Genomic DNA, 20,666 nt, shown 5'->3' on the forward strand with positions numbered 1-20,666 from the left:
CATGGTGGCACATGCCTGTAGTTCCAGCTACTCGGGAGGCTGAGGCAGTAGGATTGCTTGAGCCCAGGAGTTTGAGGTTGCTGGCCACGGTACTCTAGGCCAGGCAACAGAGTGAGACTTTGTCTCAGGAAAAAAAAAGAAAAAGGAAAATTTAAAACATTCCACTTCTTTCATTGGGCTAAGTCTACTCTGATATCAAACCAAGGAGAAAAATGACAGTATAGATAAATTTACTTACAGTTATATGTAGAAAAGAAATTGTTAGCCTCTGCTAACGGAGAACAGAAGCTCTGAATAAATAGAGATCCATAGCATGTTCCTAGATGGATGTTTCAATATCGTAAAGGTGTCTACATTTTATTTCAGTCAAAATCCCTGTAGGTTATTTTTACATTGACAGATTTGTCCTGAAAAGTAGAATGTCAATTAGGCAAGCATCACAAGGAAATTTTTAAAAATGAATATAGCTATGAATTTAGTGTATTACAAAAATGATATTTTTGTTGGGTTATTTAAATGGTCTTTGGTAGTTATCCAACTGGAAATCAGTTCCACATAGAATGAAAGTTCCTTCTATACAGATTAAAAACACAGTAGGGAACAAAAGTAAGATGGTGGAGGAGAAGGTAGACCATTACTCTGCCCTTAGGCTCAGGAAGGCTTTGGTAGGCAAGACGCATTTCAGAATCCATGGAGAGAGAAAGACAGATAGGACCACATGAATGATTTAAACCTTTTTCATGGTATAAGATACTGTGTGCAAAATTAAAAGGCGTATGATAGGCTGAGAGATATTTTTAACATACGGTACAACAGATACAGCTCTTATAAAAAATGCTGTTGAAAAACAGCAAAGATAAGATATACAGTCTGGCAAAGCATATCAACAAAGCAACTCTTGGATGAAGAAATTAAAACAGTAAAATAAAATAGAGGAAGTCCTCAACCTCACTAATGAGATAATTTAAAAAGTCCTCACTACTGTGAACACAAACTAGCAAAAACTTAATGAGAATGTTAAGTTTGGATAACATCCAGTATTGTTGCAGATGTTAGAAACTATATTTTCATATATTGAGAGTGTAAATTAGAGGAAAGCCATTTTAGAAGGCCACAGGGTCTTACCTGTCAGCATTTTTAATGTAATCACCCTTTGTCACAATTCTGCATCTAGGAATTTATCTTCTCAAAAAGCACAAGTGCAGAAACATAGATGCATCAGCATATCTGTTATAAAATTGTGAAAATTTGGAACAGTTTAAATGTCTAAAACTAGTAAATTGATAAGTTATGGAAAATCAGTAAATTACTATGTAGTTCCTGAAAAGATGTCTTTCAGTTTATGAATCAAAATGTAATTTTCATAACTACGGAATATGATCACATAGTTACAACCACATAAAGTTTATAAATTTTCAAAAACACATTTGTATCATTTATTTTTGTTTACAAGTAGAAACCCTGCACACACACTTCCCTGGGCTGCTTTAGGGGGAAGGGGTATTTTCATGCTATTTCATGAACTTTTGTGTGTGTTGCTAGTTGTGAGTGCATGGTTCATTTTAATCAAATTGGGTACTCCTTGAGATGCAGGAGGGAGTTGAGTATGTCTCCTTTGGCCACAGCTTAAAGATGATATATAAGTTTCTGTTGCTCTGCTCTATAGACCTGACCTGACTCATGTTCCTGCTAGGTTCTATTCCTGATTTGTACTGCTGAACCTACAGCATACTGAAGAAGTTGTTATTCCTTGTACTCCCCAACACTAAGGAGTAGGTATGACCCTTCTTAAATACAACATAAGACAAACAGTTACAATCTTGTTACATCATTGGACCAGAAAGACTTCCAAGTCCTGGGGACTTTTTGAGGTCAATAGTTGGTTAAGGGAATGACAGCAGTGTATGGTGGTAGGCACTGGCAGAATGAGGTGCACCCTCAGAGCCTACTGTTGCCTGGACCCAGATGTATTTCTTCCACCTGTTGTTGGGACACTTTCTTGCTAAGTGCATCTGTAGCAGCTAGGTCAAATTCTGTGGTCTGGTTCTGAATCTCCAACATAGACTAGAGGCAAATTGAGAAATGTCTCTCAAAAGGAGAAACATGGGCCTTGAATGAGACTCCTCTGTTGGGCTTTCTACAGATGCCATAAAAAGTCTGCTCTCAGTCCTACAAACTAAACTGGATCTTTTACTCGAGTCCATGGTATAGCCCTTTGCATCACAGCCCCTGCCATAAGCCCCGCCCCCGTTCGTCCAGCAGCTACAGGTGCGCGCTCCGAATCCAGTTCCGACTCCCAGAAGCCTTTGGGACGTGGTTCTATATCTCTGCGCGGCCTGTGTTTCCAGCCGGGCCCAAGGGGGTGGCCACGGTCCAGCTGGGACCGGGAGCGACCGGTCCGGGGCGAGGAAAGGACCCGCGCTGGGCAACCTGAGTTCCCTAGTAGGGACTACGTTTCCCGGCGGGCATTGCGCTCAGGGCACGCCCACTTCCGGCGGCGCAGGGTGCGCGCTGTGGCCGGGCCGGGGGCGGGGCGCGGGGTGGGCCGTGGGTGTGAGCCGGGGGCGGGGCGGGCTCCGCAGGGGCTGGGGCGTGCGTCGGGGGCGGAGCGGGAGCAGGTAGGCGGGTTGGGAAGGGACGGGGTTGGGCGGGCTCGGCGGGGCGGTGAGCCGGGGGCGGGGCGGGATCGGCGGGGGCGGGGCTCGGCGGCGGACCCCGGGAGCGCGCAGGGCGGGCACGGGGCGGGCCGGCGGGTGTAGCTGGGGTGTGTGTCTGCGAGCGGCCGTCCTGGAGGGCGCCGCGCAGCCCCGGGGCGTGCGTGCGCGTCTCGGGTGACATGCGAGGGGCGGCGAGAGCGGGTGCCCGTAGGCCGGGGTCCCTCCCGGGGCGAGGCGGTCCCCGAACAAAGCCTAGGGCGGGCCGAGGCCCGACTGCGGGGACTGCAGCTGCCTTCGCCCGCCCTGCCCGGGGAAGGCCGCGTTCAGGGAATGGCCTCACATCCAAGGGCCGGCGAGGAGCTGTGACCACGGGGCCTGGGCGTAGAGGTGAGGCTGACAGGTGTCGGGCCTGGCCAGGTGGGCAGTGACGAATTCATCTCCTCAGGGGGAGATCTTGGAGGGGTTGGGCTCCCGGGGACCAGGTGCTGGAGAACGGCGTCCCTGGTCTCCGAGGCTGGTGGATTGGGGGGAATCCAGAGATTCGGAGGCTCATCTGAGTCAGCATCAAACAGCAGTAGGAGGGACTTTGGCCCAGGGTCACTCTAACCAGACACCTCCCTGTTTTCAGGCTCCTAGAGAGAAGAGACCCCCCCCTACCCCCAACGTTGTGGCAGCCCCTAGCTAGGGTAATGACAGATCCTACCTGCCCCTTTAAAAATGGTCCCGCCTTGCTCTTGCAGGAAGGGGCGTTTCTAGGCTGGTGATTTGGGGGCATGGTGTAGACCTGGTGTTTAGCTACTCCTTTCTCCGTCTGCAGCTCTGCCTTGCAGGGACACTGCCCTTCTCCAGGAGAGAAGCCACAAGCAGGAGACTGGCGGGACAGGAATTGACCTTAAAGCCATGTCACAGGTGAGTTGGCATTTCCTCTCTCCTCTCTGAAATGCAGCCTTGCTTTTTGGGGCTTAATGAGGTTATTTTCTCTGAAAAGTTGTCAGTTTAAGAGACCTGTTCTGGGCGTTGGTTCCATTTTCTCACATTCTGGTGAGTGGTTAGCTACAGGGATAGGTTTAAACTGCCCAGGGCCTCCCTCCCTGCTTTCTCTTCATCCCAGTCAGTGTTTGTTCTTGATGGATGAGGATGATTCAGCCCCTCTCTTGTGCCGCTTTTCTCAGAGGGACTCTAATGAAGTGGAAATGTACTCCTGGGGGACCGTCGTGTTGTACCTGGTTGGTTTGGGGCCCACTCTGTGCCAGGCGCTGGAGAAACGTATGACTAAGCCCCGCCCCCTGCTGTCCGGGAACTCACAACCGAAGGCCAAGGAAGCAAGCAAGATTCTAGAATGCAGGGCAAGTACCAGGAGGGTGGACTGGAGGGAGCGCCTGGCTTCCAGCCTCCTGTGGAGGAAGGGGAGGGTATATTACCAAGGAGGTGATTTGTGACCCACGTTGAAGCTAAAGAAGCCATGTAGTAGGCACAATACGGAAGGACAGCATTTTAGGGAGAGGAGGTGCAATGTGAAAGGCTTTCTTTTTCCCACTTGATTTTGTGGCTTCTAAAAATGCTAGTAAATAGTTTTGTTTCTGTAGGCCATGTCTCATAAACATGATAGCTGGCTCATAAATATATGAACCAGTTTCCAACTGTTCTACCCAAACTGCTCCTCAGTGGGTACTGGTGATCTTCATGTTACCAAATGCAATGCTCGATTCTTAGTCTTTTTTGACTTTCATTGGTATTTGAAATAGCTCAGGGCTGACAAACTTTTCACTACAAAGGGCCAAGGTAGTAAGTATGTTAGGATGTGAAGGTCTCTGCTGCAGCTACTGCGTCTGCTCTTGTAGAGCTAAGGCAGCTAGAGACAATATGTGAATGAATGAGTAGGACTGTGTTCCAGTAAAACTTTACAGAAACAGGTGGCTGCCAATCCCTGAAATAGCTCATCCCTGCCCTCCAGTGAGCCCCTTTTCCCCCTTGGCTACTAGGACACTGCACTTGTCTGACTTTCCCATTGTCTTGACTTCTCGGTTTTTGCTGTGGTTCCTCCTTGTCTGCCTGACCTTGAACTGTTGGTGTGCCTCCAATTCTTGGCCCTTTCTTCTCTATTTGTGTGACTTCCCCTGGGGAGACCAGCCTGCTTCTTGTCTGTAAAACCCACCCATGTGCTGGCTTCCTCCAGCCTCACCTTGCCAGCATAGACCTCCCCTCTGAGCCCAGGCCTGTGAACCCTACTCTGCTCCTCCATGTGGGTGTCTAATAGGCAACCCAAACCTCTTGTCCAGGACTGGAGTCCTGAGATTCCCCTATCAACGGGCCCCTCCCTTAGCTGTCTCCATCTTAGTTTGTGGCAATTTCATGCTCTTATTTAGTCCAAAAGCCTTGTGATTATTTTCTTGTTTCGTCCCTCCCTTCCTTATCCCTTATCCCATATCCTGTCGGTTTTATTGTGAAATTGTGTCCAGAATCTGATGGTTTTCGCTACACGTCCCACCCCCCTGCCCCTGGCACCTGTGTCCACTTCCTCCTATCTCTTGCCTCTGTGCTCCTGTGACCTCCTGCTTCTGCTACCTTCCTGTCACCAACCCCAACGTGGCAGCCAGAAGGGTCTGCTTGAACATGGCACCTCTTGTCACACTCTGCTCAAAACCTCCAAAGGCTTCCCCCGATAAAGGCCAAAATCCTTATAGTGACTGACAAGGCCCTCGGTGACCTGGCTCCTTCTTACCTCTTATGTCTGCTACTACGTTCTACCGTGGCTCTCTTTTCCTTCTCAAGAATTGCCTTCTCATTTTCCTGATCACCCTGTCTAAAATTCAAAGCCTCCTACCCCAATTCTTCACATTCCTCTTCCCTGCTTTACTTTTTTCTTTTACATTTTTCAACATACTACCTATGGTCATCCCTCGGTATACATGGGGAATTGGTTCCAGGCCCCCATGTGAACCAAAATCTGTGCATACTCAAGTCCTGCAGTCTGCCCTGTTGAGCCCATGGATGGGAAAAGTCAGCCCTCAGTATACACTGGCTTTGCATCCTGAGACTACTGTATTTTTAATCCACATTTGGTTGAAAAAAATCCATGTGTAAGTGGACTTGTGCAGTTCAATCCTATGTTGTTCAAAGGTCAACTGTATTTCACTTAATATATCTTGTTTTCTCTTGTTTCATTCCCTTACTTCATAGGGATTTCAGTAGTTTTGCCTCAGTACCTGATACAGAAAATATTTGTTGGATGAATGTTTGAATGTAGTCTTAAAGTTCTTTTGTGGCCAATGTTTTGCTGTTTAGTATAGTGTTAGGGTAATCATTTCTAGTCCTAAGAATGTGCGTCATCCCTGATTATTCTATGAATATATTCCCATAAGGTTTCCTTCCCTTGTGGTGGATTAGGGTTTCCCCAACTTATGTGAAATCAGAATGCTTATGAAATAATTTTTGGATATGACAGCAATAGTGCCTTAAAAGCTAGAAGTCATGCTTTGATAAAAAGTAACTTCACCAAGAAAAATAATTATTACCAAATGACTTTTTATTCATATGTTTTAAAAATTAACTGGTTTGAATTGAACCAAAACACCTTTTTAATGCATTTTTTTCTATGAAGTACTTTTTATTCCTTTTTTTCCTGTAAAATTTTAACAGAAAGCATTTTTCTGTAAGGATATAGTTGCTTTTGTTTTTTGTTGGTTTGCATCTTTATAATGTCTCTATCTCATATATATATATATATACATGTATATATATATATTTTTAGAGACAGGGTCTCACTCTGTCCCTCATTCTGAAGTGCAGTGGTGTCGTCATAGCTCACTGCAGCCTCAAACTCCTGGGCTCAATCGATCCTCCTGCCTCAGCCTCCTGAGTAGCTGGGACTGCGAGCACACTATGCCCAGCTGATATGTATATTAAGATGAGTTAAATCTTTGAATCAAATGCTTTTATCAGTTGCAGATTCTGTAGCCATATAATGTTTTCTCTGTGGTATAGTGTGAAAATGTGAAACCCATTTGGAAATCTACCTATTTATATTGCAGCAACAGAAATAAGAATAGGGCATGAACATTTGAGAATGTTTTCTGCCCTCCTGAATTAAGCAGGTTGATCCAGACATCAGTTAAAGAAAGTTTGTCTTGTTTGATCTGAAAACCATGTTATTTCCTAGTGGACCTTGTTTCACTGTCTGAGAGAATGAATATTAAGTATTAATGCTGTTGTCAGGGTGAAACATTTTAAGAGAAGCAGAGTGACAAAACAGTTATAGGCATGGACTATGGAGCCAGACTCTCTGGGTTCAAATGGTAGCTCTAGCATTTAATCACTGTGCAACCTTAAGGCAAGTTAAACAATCACATTTTCTTCATCTGTAAAATGAGGAAGATAATAGGACCTGCCTCAAACAGTTCTTATAAGGATTAATTAATATATGCATAGTGCCTAGAGCAAGGTACCTGGCACATAGCAAGGACTTAATAGTGTTAGCTGGCAGCATCCTTGTGTCATGATGATAACTTTAGAAATTTACAGGCAAGGCCGGGCGCGGTGGCTCACGCCTGTAATCCTAGCACTCTGGGAGGCCGAGGTGGGCGGATCGTTTGAGCTCAGGAGTTCGAGACCAGCCTGAGCAAGAGCGAGACCCCATCTCCACTAAAAATAGAAAGAAATTATATGGACAGCTAAAAATATATATAGAAAAAATTAGCCGGGCATGGTGGCACATGCCTGTAGTCCCAGCTACTCGGGAGGCTGAGACAGGAGGATCGCTTGAGCTCAGGAGTTTAAGGTTGCTGTGAGCTAGGCTGACGCCACGGCACTCACTCTAGCCTGGGCAACAGAGTGAGACTCTGTCTCAAAAAAAAAAAAAAAAAGAAATTTACAGGCAAGACCCTTAGATGGTGTACATTAAAAACAAAGTGTGTGATGTGGTTCAGAAGTTGGCAAAAACAGCCTGTGGTCCAGCCCCAGCCCACCACTTCTCTTTGGCCCATGAGCTACATGTGAGTTTTACGTTTTTCAATGGTAAAAAAAAAAATAAAAAATAAAAATAACAGTATTTTAAGACGTGAAAATTAAATGAAATTCAAATTTTGGTGTCCATAAATAGTTTCATTGTAGCACAACATACTAGTTCGTTTATATATTGTCTACAACTGCTTTTGTGCCACAGTGGCAGAGCTGACTAGTTGTGGCAGAGGCGTATGGTGCACAAAGCCTAAAATATTTACTCTCTGGCTCTTTGCAGAGTAACTTTTCTGACCTCTGACATAGAGGCTAAGAGTGTGGACTATGGAGTCAGACTGTTGAGTTGAAATCCTGGCTCCGCTGTTGACTGATCTTGGGCAAAGTACAGCTTGGTATTTCCTCATGTGTAAAAATAAGAAGAGTAATAGTTCTGACCATTACGGTTGTTGTGAGGATTGAATAAGCTAATATTTAAGAGTATGGAATTATTTCTAGAGTGTTGTAAGTGCTGTCATCTATTATTGCTGCTATTATTTACAGTAAAAGACATTTGCAAATGAAAGTCATTGATCCTGTACCTAAATAGCTATCTGTATAAACAGAAAATGTCTCAGAAGGATATATGCATATTGTTAATGTTGGGCCCCTCTACAACATGGGATTAGAGAGGTAGAGAAGGGACATTTCTTATTAAGAAAAAAAATCAAAACCAAAAAGAAAAGGTTGCCAAGTAGAAGAAAATATTTGAACTTATTTTCTTCTCTTTAGGAGTCACCAAATTCTAGTTTTCTTAACAATGACAAAATTGTAGCAAATGCTAGAAAAATGGACACCATATCCACTTGTATCAACAGAGTTATAAAGATTCTTTAAAGATAGCATAATTTGTTTCATTTGGGAAAGAATATTTGAAAAATATTTGAATATCTGAAAAAAATGTGAAAAAAATGTGCAAGACTTATCAACCAAGGAGCATGGATTTAGGATTGGAACCAGTGACACTCGCATCCTGCCTTGCACATTCTATGAGCTGCGTACATGTTGCCTCGTTTAATCCAAGTCATAATCTGCAAGGATGGTATTGTTGACTTTTCCACTTTACAACTAGGGAACTGAGGCACAGAGGGGTTAAGTCACCAACAGAGGTTTCAGAGCTGACGAGTGCCATGGTCTGAGTTCAGCCTTTGGGTTAGTCTGACTTTTTACTTGTTGATTTGAGTTTACATTAATACTTTGAAAATCCTGCAGCTGCTAGTCACTTAAATCTGCCTTCTGTTAGCTACAGCAGGTTCCCGGGATTAGCATTTGAATTGAATAAATGTTTAAAATACATTGGAATGTATCAGAACTGTATGCTGAAATCATAAAAATCTGCTACATAAAAATCTGTAGGCAGCGGCTGCATGGCATCCCCTTGGCAGTGGGGCAGGAAAGTGCTGCTGGTGCGCCAGCCTGTGAGCAGAGTGCTCATGACGCCACCCCCTGACGTGTCCCAACCTCTCCGAGGCGGCACCTTGGTTCTTAGAAGCATTTCATTCATTAAAAGCATTATTGTGTTTTTCTTATCGCACTCATTTTTATTTTAGAAAAAAATATTGTTAGGTTTTTGATATTTATTTATTTATTTTTTTAATGGACATCTAATGAAGACTCAAGATAAAAGTAGGAATCCTTAGGACCCAGTGTCGGGCTTTGTTGTGTTGATCTTTCGAGGTTCATCTCTAAGCTTATTTTCCAATTCTTGTGCTGTTCTAGCCCACTCGAGTGTCGAATGTCCCCATGTTGAATAGTACCTGTTGTGCAGAGAGCAATTTAGCCTTCATTATGTATTGTTTTGAATTGATGTCAAATTTTTTGTGTGTGTACCTACTTTCACCCCCACAAACTACAAGTTCTCCAAAGGCAGGGGCTGACTCTGTATTTTTCTCTTTTCTCTGGAGTTCATGAAAGATTGAGGCTAGCTATCCAATAACTATCTAGATCTCCAAATCACTGAATATATAGTCTGCAACCCAAAATGAAGACAAGGTAACCTTAGACCCCTGTGTTAGTTCACTAGGTCTATAACAAAATATCACAGACTGGGTATCTTAAACAGCAGAAACAACAGAAATTTCTTTTCCCAAGGCTGTGGAGGGTGGAAGTCTGAAATCAAGGTGTCTGGAGGGTTTGGTTTCTCCTGAGGCCTCTCTCCTTGGCTTGCAGACGGCCTCCTTCTCCCCCGTGTCCGTGGCCTTTTCCCTGTGTGTGTGCATCCCTGGTACTGCTGCTGCTGCTTATAAGGACAGCAGCCAGATTGGATTAGGTCTCACCCTATGACCTCATTTAACTTTACCTCTTTAAAGGCCCCATCTCCAAATACAGTCACATTCAGAAGTGCCGGGGGTTAGGACTCTAATGTAGGAATTTGGGGAGACACAGTTCCTTTTATAACAACCCCCAGTCATGTGGGGCATGAGCACTGGTTGAACAGGAGCGTGGATATGTCATTTCAGGGCCTGGTGACATTTGGGGATGTGGCTGTAGATTTCTCCCAAGAGGAGTGGGAGTGGCTGAACCCCATGCAAAGGAACCTGTACAGGAGGGTGATGCTGGAGAACTACAGGAACCTGGTGTCGCTGGGTAAGGGCATTCCCTGCCCCTTCTCCTCCCTCCCTCCCTGCGCACTGCCATGACTGAGATGTTCCTTCCTTGGTTACCGAGCTGTGTTCTGCCCTCTTCCCTCAAGGCACGGGGACTGCATCTGGAGTCTGCACGGCCCCTCAGCATGACCCTGTGCTGTTTCCTCCCATGTGTCTAGGACTTTGTGTTTCTAAGCCCTCTGTGATCTCCTCATTGGAACAAGGAAAAGAGCCCTGGACAGCGAAGAGAAAGATGACAAGAGGTGGGTGCCCAGGTGAGTGTGGGAGAACCAGGTAGGGTGACCCTATGGGCACAGCTCAGCTCCTCAGACACCGTCTTCAGCAGACTCTCCCTAGGCCTCTTCCCAAGCCTCTGGCCAGAGGGAAAACCAAAGCGGCTTTAGCATGGGCTCCCCACATTTCTCTTCTCCCCCATTTCTTTTCTCCAGCTTTGCTCCCCACTTCAAAGATGACTTATTTTCCTCTCTCTGCTCTGGACCCCTTTTTTCCATGCCCCTCCACCCCTTCCAGACCCACAGAATCATCTCAGTTGTTTAAATAAATCTTTGGCTGATTCTGATGTAGTTTTTACTGTCTCATTTGTCTTTGATTAAATGACTCTCATTTACGGACTTATTCTTTTAACTTATGAGGACGGAGTTTTGGCTTTGAGTAAGGCTGCCAGGTGCTGGTTGGTGAGGCGAGCGTCAGCCGTTGAAGAATAAACCCTCTCATGGAGGGTTGGGACAGATCTACACGCAGCTTAAAGGAAGTAGAAACTGTTCTATGTATGACAAGTGTCAACAGGGACATAAGGAGGAAGAAAAATCATTCCAGTTTTAAGCCAGGGAAAAATGGAATGAGACTAGACCCTTGAATAGAAACATTAGAAGGAAGAGATTGGTAGGTTAGGAGATGAGTTTGGGTTGGGCTGTAATAGATTTGGGTCAAGTGGATGTCTGGTGCAGACATACAGTCGTGTTATTGGCTCTCAGAAGAAAAGAACACGGATTTGGATTTGATGGAATATGCTTACAGATATTACAGCGATATTTACACTGGGAATAGAGAGATTTCAACTACAGCATTATTTCTGAAACAGAAAATTATCAAGTAAGACAAGGAATCAGAATTATAGATTTCTTTCAGAGGTTTTATTATAATAGGAAATGTTTAACAATTTCTAAAGAATTGAAAATCTTATAAAATGTCTTTGTTCACATCACACTTCACAAGAAAAGTTCATGTTGATAGAACTGGACAGGTTGTTCCCAGTTATAAATTATGACTCCCGTGGGTCATGGCATCACACAGGAGAACCAGAATGGCATCTTGTGAATTCACGTTTTCAGTTTAACATCATAGTAAATCACATTCTTTGAACTAGTTTTATGAGCTAGAACTGTTTTGCCTCCTGCATATCATTCATCTCTTCTTGTGACTCTAGTTAATTATGAAGATGGGCATTTTTAAGGCCGGGATCTGGACTTTTACTAGTTAGCATTGTACTAGGAAAGGAGGCATATAGAAATAGAGATGAAATTTTTGCTAGATGGGTAAAATGTAGAAAGAGTCAAAGGGAGTTTACTTAATAAAACTGAAATAAGGATCAGATAGCAGTTTTCTTGGTAGCCACCACTTCCTCTTTGTTTATATTAATATTAGCAACATTTATTTTAGATTTAAGCCTTTGTGAGCTCTCTCACCTCTTGATTTTTAACTTCTTTTTTCCAGTCTTCTGCTAAAAATATGATATTAATATACACTACTTGTTCAATATTTAGGTGGGAAAGCTTTTATTGTATGCTTTAGGACTGCATCTACACAGATTTAAGAAGGTAAGGTTGGCTGAATATTCCTGGTCATGTAAAAAAGTTTTCAAAATGATATGCTTTTTTGAGGGTTTTATTTCATTTGGTTACATTTTGGAACTTTCCTTCATACTAGCACATAATAATAGAGATACTTGCTTTCATATCTTTCAGACCTGAATGCTGTGCGGGAGACCGAGGAGTTACCTCTAAAGAAGGACTTCTGTGAAGAGAAGTTATCCCGGGCAGTGATTACAGAGAGACTCATGAACTATAGTCTGGAGTACTCTATATTAGGGGAAAACTGGGGTTATGATGCTCTGTTTGAGACACAGCCGGTAAGTCAGGAGATGAACCTCAGGCAAGAGAAAATATTAATATCTTTCATAAAGAAACCTTTCTTGGGGAAAGAGACAACCACAATAACTGTGGGAGAAGTTTTCATTTGAATAGGATACTTCTTACAGACAGAACAAAGAGTAGTTATCTTGATACACATGAGAAAAAAGTGGAGGGAAAATTGAGTTGTAATGAATTGCAAAAATACTCATTTAGGTCAGGAATATTTGACTTGTGATGAATGTAAGAAAACCTTGAACGGGATGTCAATTCTTCCTTTTCATCAGAGATTTCATACAAGAGAAAAAGCCTGTGGACTTATTGAATAATGCATATTGAATGTGGGAAAGCCATCAGTCAGTGTTAAAAAATTCATACTGTGTATACATTCATCCTCTGCAGAGTTACAAATTCTCCACAGCAGAAACAGTTTGTCCTATTTTTCTCTTTTTTTCCCCCCAAACATATGTGATATAATTGGGCCCATTCATCATGTGATCTGGTTTACTCAGATCCTAAGTCACACTTCTTGGTACAGAGTGCATTTTTCACAGTGTGTGGACACAGCCCACCCCCCGAGGGCTAGGTGGTTTCATGGGCATGGTTTGATCAAAAACTTGCATGTACCGTTCCAGGGCTTGAGGCATGTCACTAACATGGCCGTCGACCTCTCCCAGCAGCTAGACCCAGCTCAGAAGAGTTTCTGTAAGAATGTGATATGGGAGAACCATGGTGACCGGGGTTCAGTAGGTAAGGATGTTCCTCTCCCAAATCTGAATCTGTTTTTGGAAGCCCCCATTTTCATATTTCAGTTTTGAATTATGGGTGGGGGTGGGGGTCTTCTGAAGTGCTGGCCTGAATTTTTGCTCCTGATTCCTAAAATAAGAGTTGGGCATTTGTAGAGTTGAAAGTTGGTATCTTTGTTGTGCTTGAAGCGTCGTCTCTGATGCCTTTCAAATCCTACTCATCTTTATATTTCTTCCTGCAGTAACACTGTTCTATCAACAGAATGCCAAGAGTATGACTGAACCCCATCTCTTCACTTATGCAGGGCAGTGTGTTTCCAAGCCAGACTTGGTATCTTTGCTGGAGCGAGTGAAGGAGCCCTGGATGGTGAAACAAGCGCTGACAGGAGGCCTGTTCTCAGGTGAGTGTGGGAGAGCCTGGCATGGAAGAGCCACTGCAGGGGACAGTTCAGCTTTTATCAAAGAGGCTGAATCCTCTCTAATGTACCATAGAAAACTTTACCAAGCACTCTGGGTCTGGAGAGAATATCAAGCTCTGGGATTTCAAAATGATTCTCTCTTCCTCCTTTCCCCCCTTCTCTCCAGTAACTCCCATTTCCCTGGAGTGTTCCCTCTTTTCTTGGCCACTGACGTGTATCAGCCTCTCAGTTCCTTAGGTGACCTTTTCCTGACCCCGATGTACTTTTGAGCTGACTTCCAAGGGTTTTCTCTTCTCTGGTGAAGTGGCCCATTCATGTCATCAGGCATGTGTTCCTGTAAGAACCATGAATTGAAAGTTATGTGACTGAGCCACTCTGCTTGGTTATCAGCAGGTGATTGGAGACAGGGAAAGTTACACATGTGTATAAACCATCACAGAATTTCTGTAATGGAGAGAATAAGACGTGTTTATGGGTAACATGTGGGGTAGAGTGTGCAGAATTTCAAACAGGGCATTACAGAGACAAAGGAGATGTTACTCCCAGTGGCTCCTATGTTTCTACAGGACAGGGTGGGTGGATGTCATATTGCAAGAAGACGGAAGTAGAGGGTCTTTTCCCCTTGATACACAGGGGAAGGAAAAGAAATTTCCTTCAACAATAATGGTTTGTAGAAAATGTAATTTTCTTACCTGTTTGGAAAAATAATAGAAAACCATGACCCATTATTGCAACATATTAACATGTGAAAACTTCAGATCCCTTCAAGTCATGGTAAACACATTTTTCACAGGATAGAAATTATAGTGTATATTCAGTCACACACATGAGTTTTCCATATGCATTCTGTGTTGCATATGCCATTACTGTTAGGTTTTAAAGGTATACTTCCAATAGGTTTCTCTATGTAAGTGAAAACTATACATTTTGGGGATTGCTGTATTGAGCATCTGCTAGGCTCTGAAAATGTTATTTGTTTTTAGTGAGTCTAGCAATGACTAGATGTATGGGTTTAATTGCATCCTCAAAGCATTGAGTATTTACATGATCATAATTTATTGAAAGAATATAGTCTAAAATTATTTATTATGAAAGGGGTTGACTACTTTCCCCTAAATTTGGTTTTTCTCTTTGTCTTTTTGTAAAATATCCTTCCTTTGTACCCATTTCTCTGTATGTGAAATGTTTTTCTTAACAGTCTCATGATTTCTACATAGATAATAAACATGCTAATTCTTTGATGTATTATCTGAAACTATTTTTCACATATGGTAATTAGAGTATTTTAATTAGGTCTTTTAAAATTGTGATATTTAAATTTTTTAAAACTTTCATATAGTCTAATTAATATATTATTTCTGATATAATTTCTCCTTCTGTGTCCTTAGAAGTTTGATACTTATACATCTACTTCATTTTTAATGGCTATCTAGTATTAAAATATATGGATATACCATAATCTATTTAAAGTATCATGGATATTTTGTATACCGTTGGTGAAGAATCTATGAAAATACTGTTATAAGACATCATTATCAATATGGATATTTTGGGTTTTTTATTTCAAAATATTAAGGGGGTACAAGTGTTTTTATTACACAGATACATTGTATAATGCTTAAGTCAGAGCTTTTGGTGTGCTCATCCCGAGAGTAATATTCATTGTACCCAACAGGTAAGTTTTTATCTCACACCCTCCCTCCTGCCCTCCTCCCTGGGTTTCTCGTGTCCTTTATATTGTGTTGTACCTGAGTGTGCCCATCTATTAGTTCCCACTCACTAGTGAGGACATACTGTGTCTGGCAACATGGGCATTTTGTATTTTTCTTTATTTTTACCAAGCTGTTGAGTGAAAATTCATGTTTTACTTAAATTGCATTTCCCTGACTACTTGTGATGGTGAGAATATATGCATTTAAATCCATTTAGAGTTCATGTTCTGTTAATGGTGTTTATACTCATTACCCAAGTTTGTATTGGGTCATATATTTTCTTGTATTTATATAGTACTGATATGAATCCTTTTTTTATAAATTTGATAAAATTTTCCCCAGTTTTGTGTGGTCTATAAGTTTGCATATGGTGGTTCTTACTACATTGTAGTTTAAATTCGGCATTGTCTTCATTTATAGAATCATTTATTTTGTTGTTTTTTATTTGTTTCACTCCTAGCTTTTTTTTTTTTTTTTAATTAATAGATGTGTCGGCCGGGCGCGGTGGCTCACGCCTGTAATCCTAGCACTCTGGGAGGCCGAGGTGGGCGGATCGTTCGAGCTCAGGAGTTCGAGACCAGCCTGAGCAATTAGCGAGACCCCACCTCTACTAAAAATAGAAAGAAATTATATGGACAGCTAAAAATATATATAGAAAAAATTAGCCGGGCATGGTGGCGCATGCCTGTCGTCCCAGCTACTAGGGAGGCTGAGGCAGGAGGATTGCTTGAGCTCAGGAGTTTGAGGTTGCTGTGAGCTAGGCTGACGCCACAGCACTCACTCTAGCCTGGGCAACAGAGTGAGACTCTGTCTCAAAAAAAAAAAAAAAAAAAAATAGATGTGTCATTCTCATTTGAACCACATAACATATTTGGCCTTGTTTCTGTTACTTATTTAATTCTTTCTCCTTTATCCCCCTCCTTCCTTTCCTCTCTTTCCTTCTCATTCTTTCTTCCTTACCTTTCTCTTTATTCTCTATCTTTTGCTGTGTAGTTTGTTTGTTTTTTTAATTTATATATTTTTATTGTGGAAAAGTATACATAAAATTTACCATTTTTCAGCATGGGCAATAGTGAAACCCCATCTCACTATTGATGTCACTTATATGTGGAATGTAAAAAGTCAAGCTCAGAAACAGAATAGAATATTGAATACCAGGGATTGGAGGCTGGTAGAGATGGGGACACGTTGGTCAAAGGGTACAAACTTTCATTTATAAGATGAGTAAGTTCTAGGGACCTAATATACAGCATAGTGACTATAGTTAATAATAATGTATACTTGAAATTTGCTAAGAGTAGATCATAAGTATCACTGCACACAAAAATGGTAACTATGTGAAGTGATGGCTATGATAATTAGCTTGATTTTGATAATCATTTCACCATGTATATGTATATCAAAACATCCTGTTTTATACCTTAAATATGTTCGATTTTTACTTGTCAATTATACTTCAATAAAGCCAGAAAAAGTTTATTGCCATAAAAAGAGAAATTACAAGGCCCTGGTTTGAAATGGCCAGATTTTTCATACTTGTGAAGTAACCAGGAAAGTGTGAAAATGATTTCATGTGAATACTGAGCTTCACTAATCCATTGGCAATGTAGCTGTTGTTCAGATGCATCAAATATGCGTAATAGAAACACAATTTTCCAGTTGGAGAGTAATAATTGGACTTTCAGGTAATCGTAATGAATGTCAAAGAATACAGTGTCTTTTTTGTGCTTTGGCATGTTCCTTTGAAACTCCTGTGATATGATGATAGCATTTTTTTTTTTTTTTTTTTTGAGACAGAGTCTCACTCTGTTGCCCGGGCTAGAGTGAGTGCCGTGGCGTCAGCTTAGCTCACAGCAACCTCAAACTCCTGGGCTTAAGCAATCCTACTGCCTCAGCCTCCCGAGTAGCTGGGACTACAGGCATGTGCCACCATGCCCGGCTAATTTTTTGTATATATATATATATTTTAGTTGTCCATATAATTTCTTTCTATTTTTAGTAGAGACGGGGTCTCACTCTTGCTCAGGCTGGTCTTGAACTCCTGACCTCAAGCGATCCACCCGCCTCGGCCTCCCAGAGTGCTAGGATTACAGGTGTGAGCCACCGCGCCCGGCCGATGATAGCATTTAATGGTGACTGCTCTGGCATCCAAAGCAGGACAGACAGGGAGTAGGAGAGAGATAAAGACAGTGAATGTCATAGTCTGTCAATTCATTACTCTTCTGATGTAACTAAATGAAAATCTGTTTTCTCGATATTTTTCAGGCCAGCAATCTATATGTGAGACCCAGGAATTATTTCCAAAGCAGGACTCATATGCTGATGTGGTAACAGGCAGAATCTCAAATGCTAAACTTGAGTGTTCCACTTTCAGAGAAAATTGGGATTCTGAGCATGTGATTGAAAGGAAGCTTGTAGGTCAAGAGACACAATTCAGGCAAGATCCAAGTACTCATAACAAAACCCATTCTAAGGAAAGACAGCGTATGTATAACAAATCTGGAAGATGGTTCTATTTGCAAGAGTCAGAAGAAAGAGTTCATAATCATGATTCAGTTAAAAGTTTCCCAAAAAATTCAGTTGTAGTAAAACAAACAGGCATCTATGCAGGAAAAAAACTTTTCAGATGTAATGAATGTAAGAAAACTTTTACCCAGAGCTCATCCCTTACTGTTCATCAGAGAATTCACACTGGAGAGAAACCTTATAAATGTAATGAATGTGGAAAGGCCTTTAGTGATGGGTCATCCTTTGCACGACATCAGAGATGTCACACTGGCAAGAAGCCCTATGAGTGCATTGAATGTGGGAAGGCTTTCATACAGAACACATCCCTCATTCGTCACTGGAGATACTATCACACTGGGGAGAAACCCTTTGATTGCATCGATTGTGGGAAAGCATTCAGTGACCACATAGGGCTTAATCAACATAGGAGAATTCACACCGGAGAGAAACCTTACAAATGTGATGTGTGTCACAAATCCTTCAGGTATGGCTCATCCCTTACTGTACATCAAAGGATTCACACTGGAGAAAAACCGTACGAATGTGACGTTTGCAGAAAAGCCTTCAGCCATCATGCATCACTCACTCAACATCAAAGAGTACATTCTGGAGAAAAGCCTTTTAAATGTAAAGAATGTGGGAAAGCCTTCAGACAGAATATACACCTTGCTAGTCATTTAAGAATTCATACTGGGGAGAAACCCTTTGAATGTGGGGAATGTGGGAAATCCTTCAGCATCAGTTCCCAGCTTGCCACTCATCAGAGAATTCATACTGGAGAGAAGCCCTATGAATGTAAGGTTTGTAGTAAAGCATTCACCCAGAAGGCTCACCTTGCACAGCATCAAAAAACTCATACAGGAGAGAAACCATATGAGTGTAAGGAATGTGGTAAAGCCTTCAGTCAGACCACACACCTTATTCAACATCAGAGAGTTCACACTGGAGAGAAACCCTATAAATGTATGGAATGTGGGAAGGCCTTCGGTGATAACTCATCCTGTACTCAACATCAGAGACTTCACACTGGCCAAAGGCCTTATGAATGTATTGAGTGTGGGAAGGCATTCAAGACAAAATCATCCCTTATTTGTCATCGGAGAAGTCATACTGGAGAGAAACCTTATGAATGTAGTGCATGCGGCAAAGCCTTTAGTCACCGTCAGTCCCTTAGTGTGCACCAGAGAATTCATTCTGGAAAGAAACCATATGAATGTAAGGAATGTAGGAAAACGTTCATCCAAATAGGACACCTTAATCAACATAAGAGAGTTCATACTGGAGAGAGATCCTATAACTATAAGAAAAGCAGAAAAGTTTTCAGGCAGACTGTGCACTTAGCTCATCATCAGCGAATTCACACTGGGGAGTCGTCAACACGCCCCTCTTTACCTTCCACGTCAAATCCTGTGGACCTATTTCCCAAATTTCTCTGGAATCCATCCTCTCTCCCATCACCATAGTCTCAAGGCGTCATTTCCACTCAGCTACTCCAATAGTTTAATGGTCCCTCTCCCTGCCATTTGTTTTGTTTTCTTTTCATTGTTTACTAGTTTGTTCTTCCCATCACAGTCAGGTTGACTTTTAAAGTGTAAATGTAATTTATTCACTCCTCATGTAAAACTTGTAGTTTCTTTAAATTAGCTAATGCATAAGGTGTGCTCAGCACAGTGCTTGGTCCATATTAAGCATTCTGTAAACCCAGCTCTCTTAAAAACATTGTTTTTGAACACTGAAAAGTTATCATAGTCAGCTCTGATAAAAGTGATGCAGAACAATGAGTTCAGGAGAGACGAGAGTCTAGATCAGGAACAGGAGTTCTTCAGGGAATGGGTGAGGTTTTGCCTATGTTGATTTAGAACTTAATTCCATAATGCCAAGATAGTATTGTGGCTTTCCATGTGATCTACATGGTTGTAAGGTGCTATGACCTTTTCGGTGAGAAAATTAAACTTTACTATGTATCTGACAGCAGCCTTAGAAAGTCTAGAACATGAGTGAATAGGCCACCTGGAATAAACAAATTAAAAAATCAGAATGGTGCAAGATTTCTATGCATAAAGTTAAAACTGACATGTGACTCAAGAGTTAGAACTTGGTAAGATTTGGCTATTTAAAGTCACTTGGCTTGTGAATGAATTCTGTTAAACTTTCAAGGAACCATTAACTCTGTGGTAAACTGATCTCAGGTCGGGGTCAGCAAACCAAGATTCATAGCCACAGTTTCACTGGCTGGTTTTATATGGTCCATGCACGGTCTAAAATTTAAAAAAAAAAAAAAATTTAAATGGTTGACAAGAGTGAAAAGAATATTATCAACTTGAAAATTATATGAAATTAAAATGTTGGTGTCAGTGAAGTTTTATTGACATGAAGCCACACCCACTGATTTGCATATTGTCTGTGGCTGCATCCAGGCTACAGCAGCAAAGTTGAGCAGTGGCAGAGACCATATGGCCTGCAGCTCAAGATATCTTCTGTCTGACCCTTGGCAGAAAATGTTTGCTGACCCCTGTTGTAGAGTAGAGGTCAGCAAACAACATTGCATGGGCCAAATCCTGTCTGCTGCTTGTTTTTGTAAATAGAGTTTTTCTGAACCACAGCCATGCTCATTTGTTTACCTATTGCCTGTGGCTGCTTTAGACAACCTCGACAGAGCTGAGTCGTCACAACACAGACAGTGTGGCTTGCAAAGCTTCAAATATTTACTGTTCATTAACAGAAAGTGTGCCAACCCCTGCTCTAGAATAAAGGAAAATAGACAAAATGTTCTAAATTTATGATGGTAATACAACTCTCACATCAAAACAAGAAAAGAAACTATAAAGCAATGTATGAATAGTGAAAGGAAATTATTAAACTATATTGAAAAACAAAAAATATGTCAATAAAAGGAG

The 20,666-nt window shown here is 41.9% G+C and overlaps 1 protein-coding gene across 1 annotated transcript; it reads left to right on the plus strand.

The window, feature by feature from the left end:
* The first annotated feature begins 2,800 nt into the window (after window positions 1-2,800).
* Window positions 2,801-19,303, plus strand: ZFP28 (ZFP28 zinc finger protein). The gene is made up of 8 exons (XM_069457079.1): window positions 2,801-3,044; window positions 3,475-3,566; window positions 10,109-10,235; window positions 10,414-10,509; window positions 12,220-12,383; window positions 13,020-13,134; window positions 13,436-13,531; window positions 17,527-19,303. The coding sequence occupies exons 1-8, from the start codon at window positions 2,837-2,839 to the stop codon at window positions 19,230-19,232; spliced, it is 2,604 nt and encodes an 867-aa protein (XP_069313180.1). The 5' UTR covers window positions 2,801-2,836; the 3' UTR covers window positions 19,233-19,303.
* Window positions 19,304-20,666: the final 1,363 nt, after the last annotated feature.

The sequence above is a fragment of the Eulemur rufifrons genome, chromosome 24, assembly GCF_041146395.1.
Source record: "Eulemur rufifrons isolate Redbay chromosome 24, OSU_ERuf_1, whole genome shotgun sequence".
Lineage (NCBI taxonomy): Eukaryota > Metazoa > Chordata > Mammalia > Primates > Lemuridae > Eulemur > Eulemur rufifrons.

Coding starts and splice junctions, on each gene's coding strand:
- ZFP28 (XM_069457079.1), top strand. CDS start 2,837: ATGCGAGGGGCGGCGAGAGCGGGTGCCCGTAGGCCGGGGTCCCTCCCG. Junction 3,045..3,474: donor CACGGGGCCTGGGCGTAGAG/GTGAGGCTGACA, acceptor CTCCGTCTGCAG/CTCTGCCTTGCAGGGACACT. Junction 10,510..12,219: donor GACAAGAGGTGGGTGCCCAG/GTGAGTGTGGGA, acceptor CATATCTTTCAG/ACCTGAATGCTGTGCGGGAG.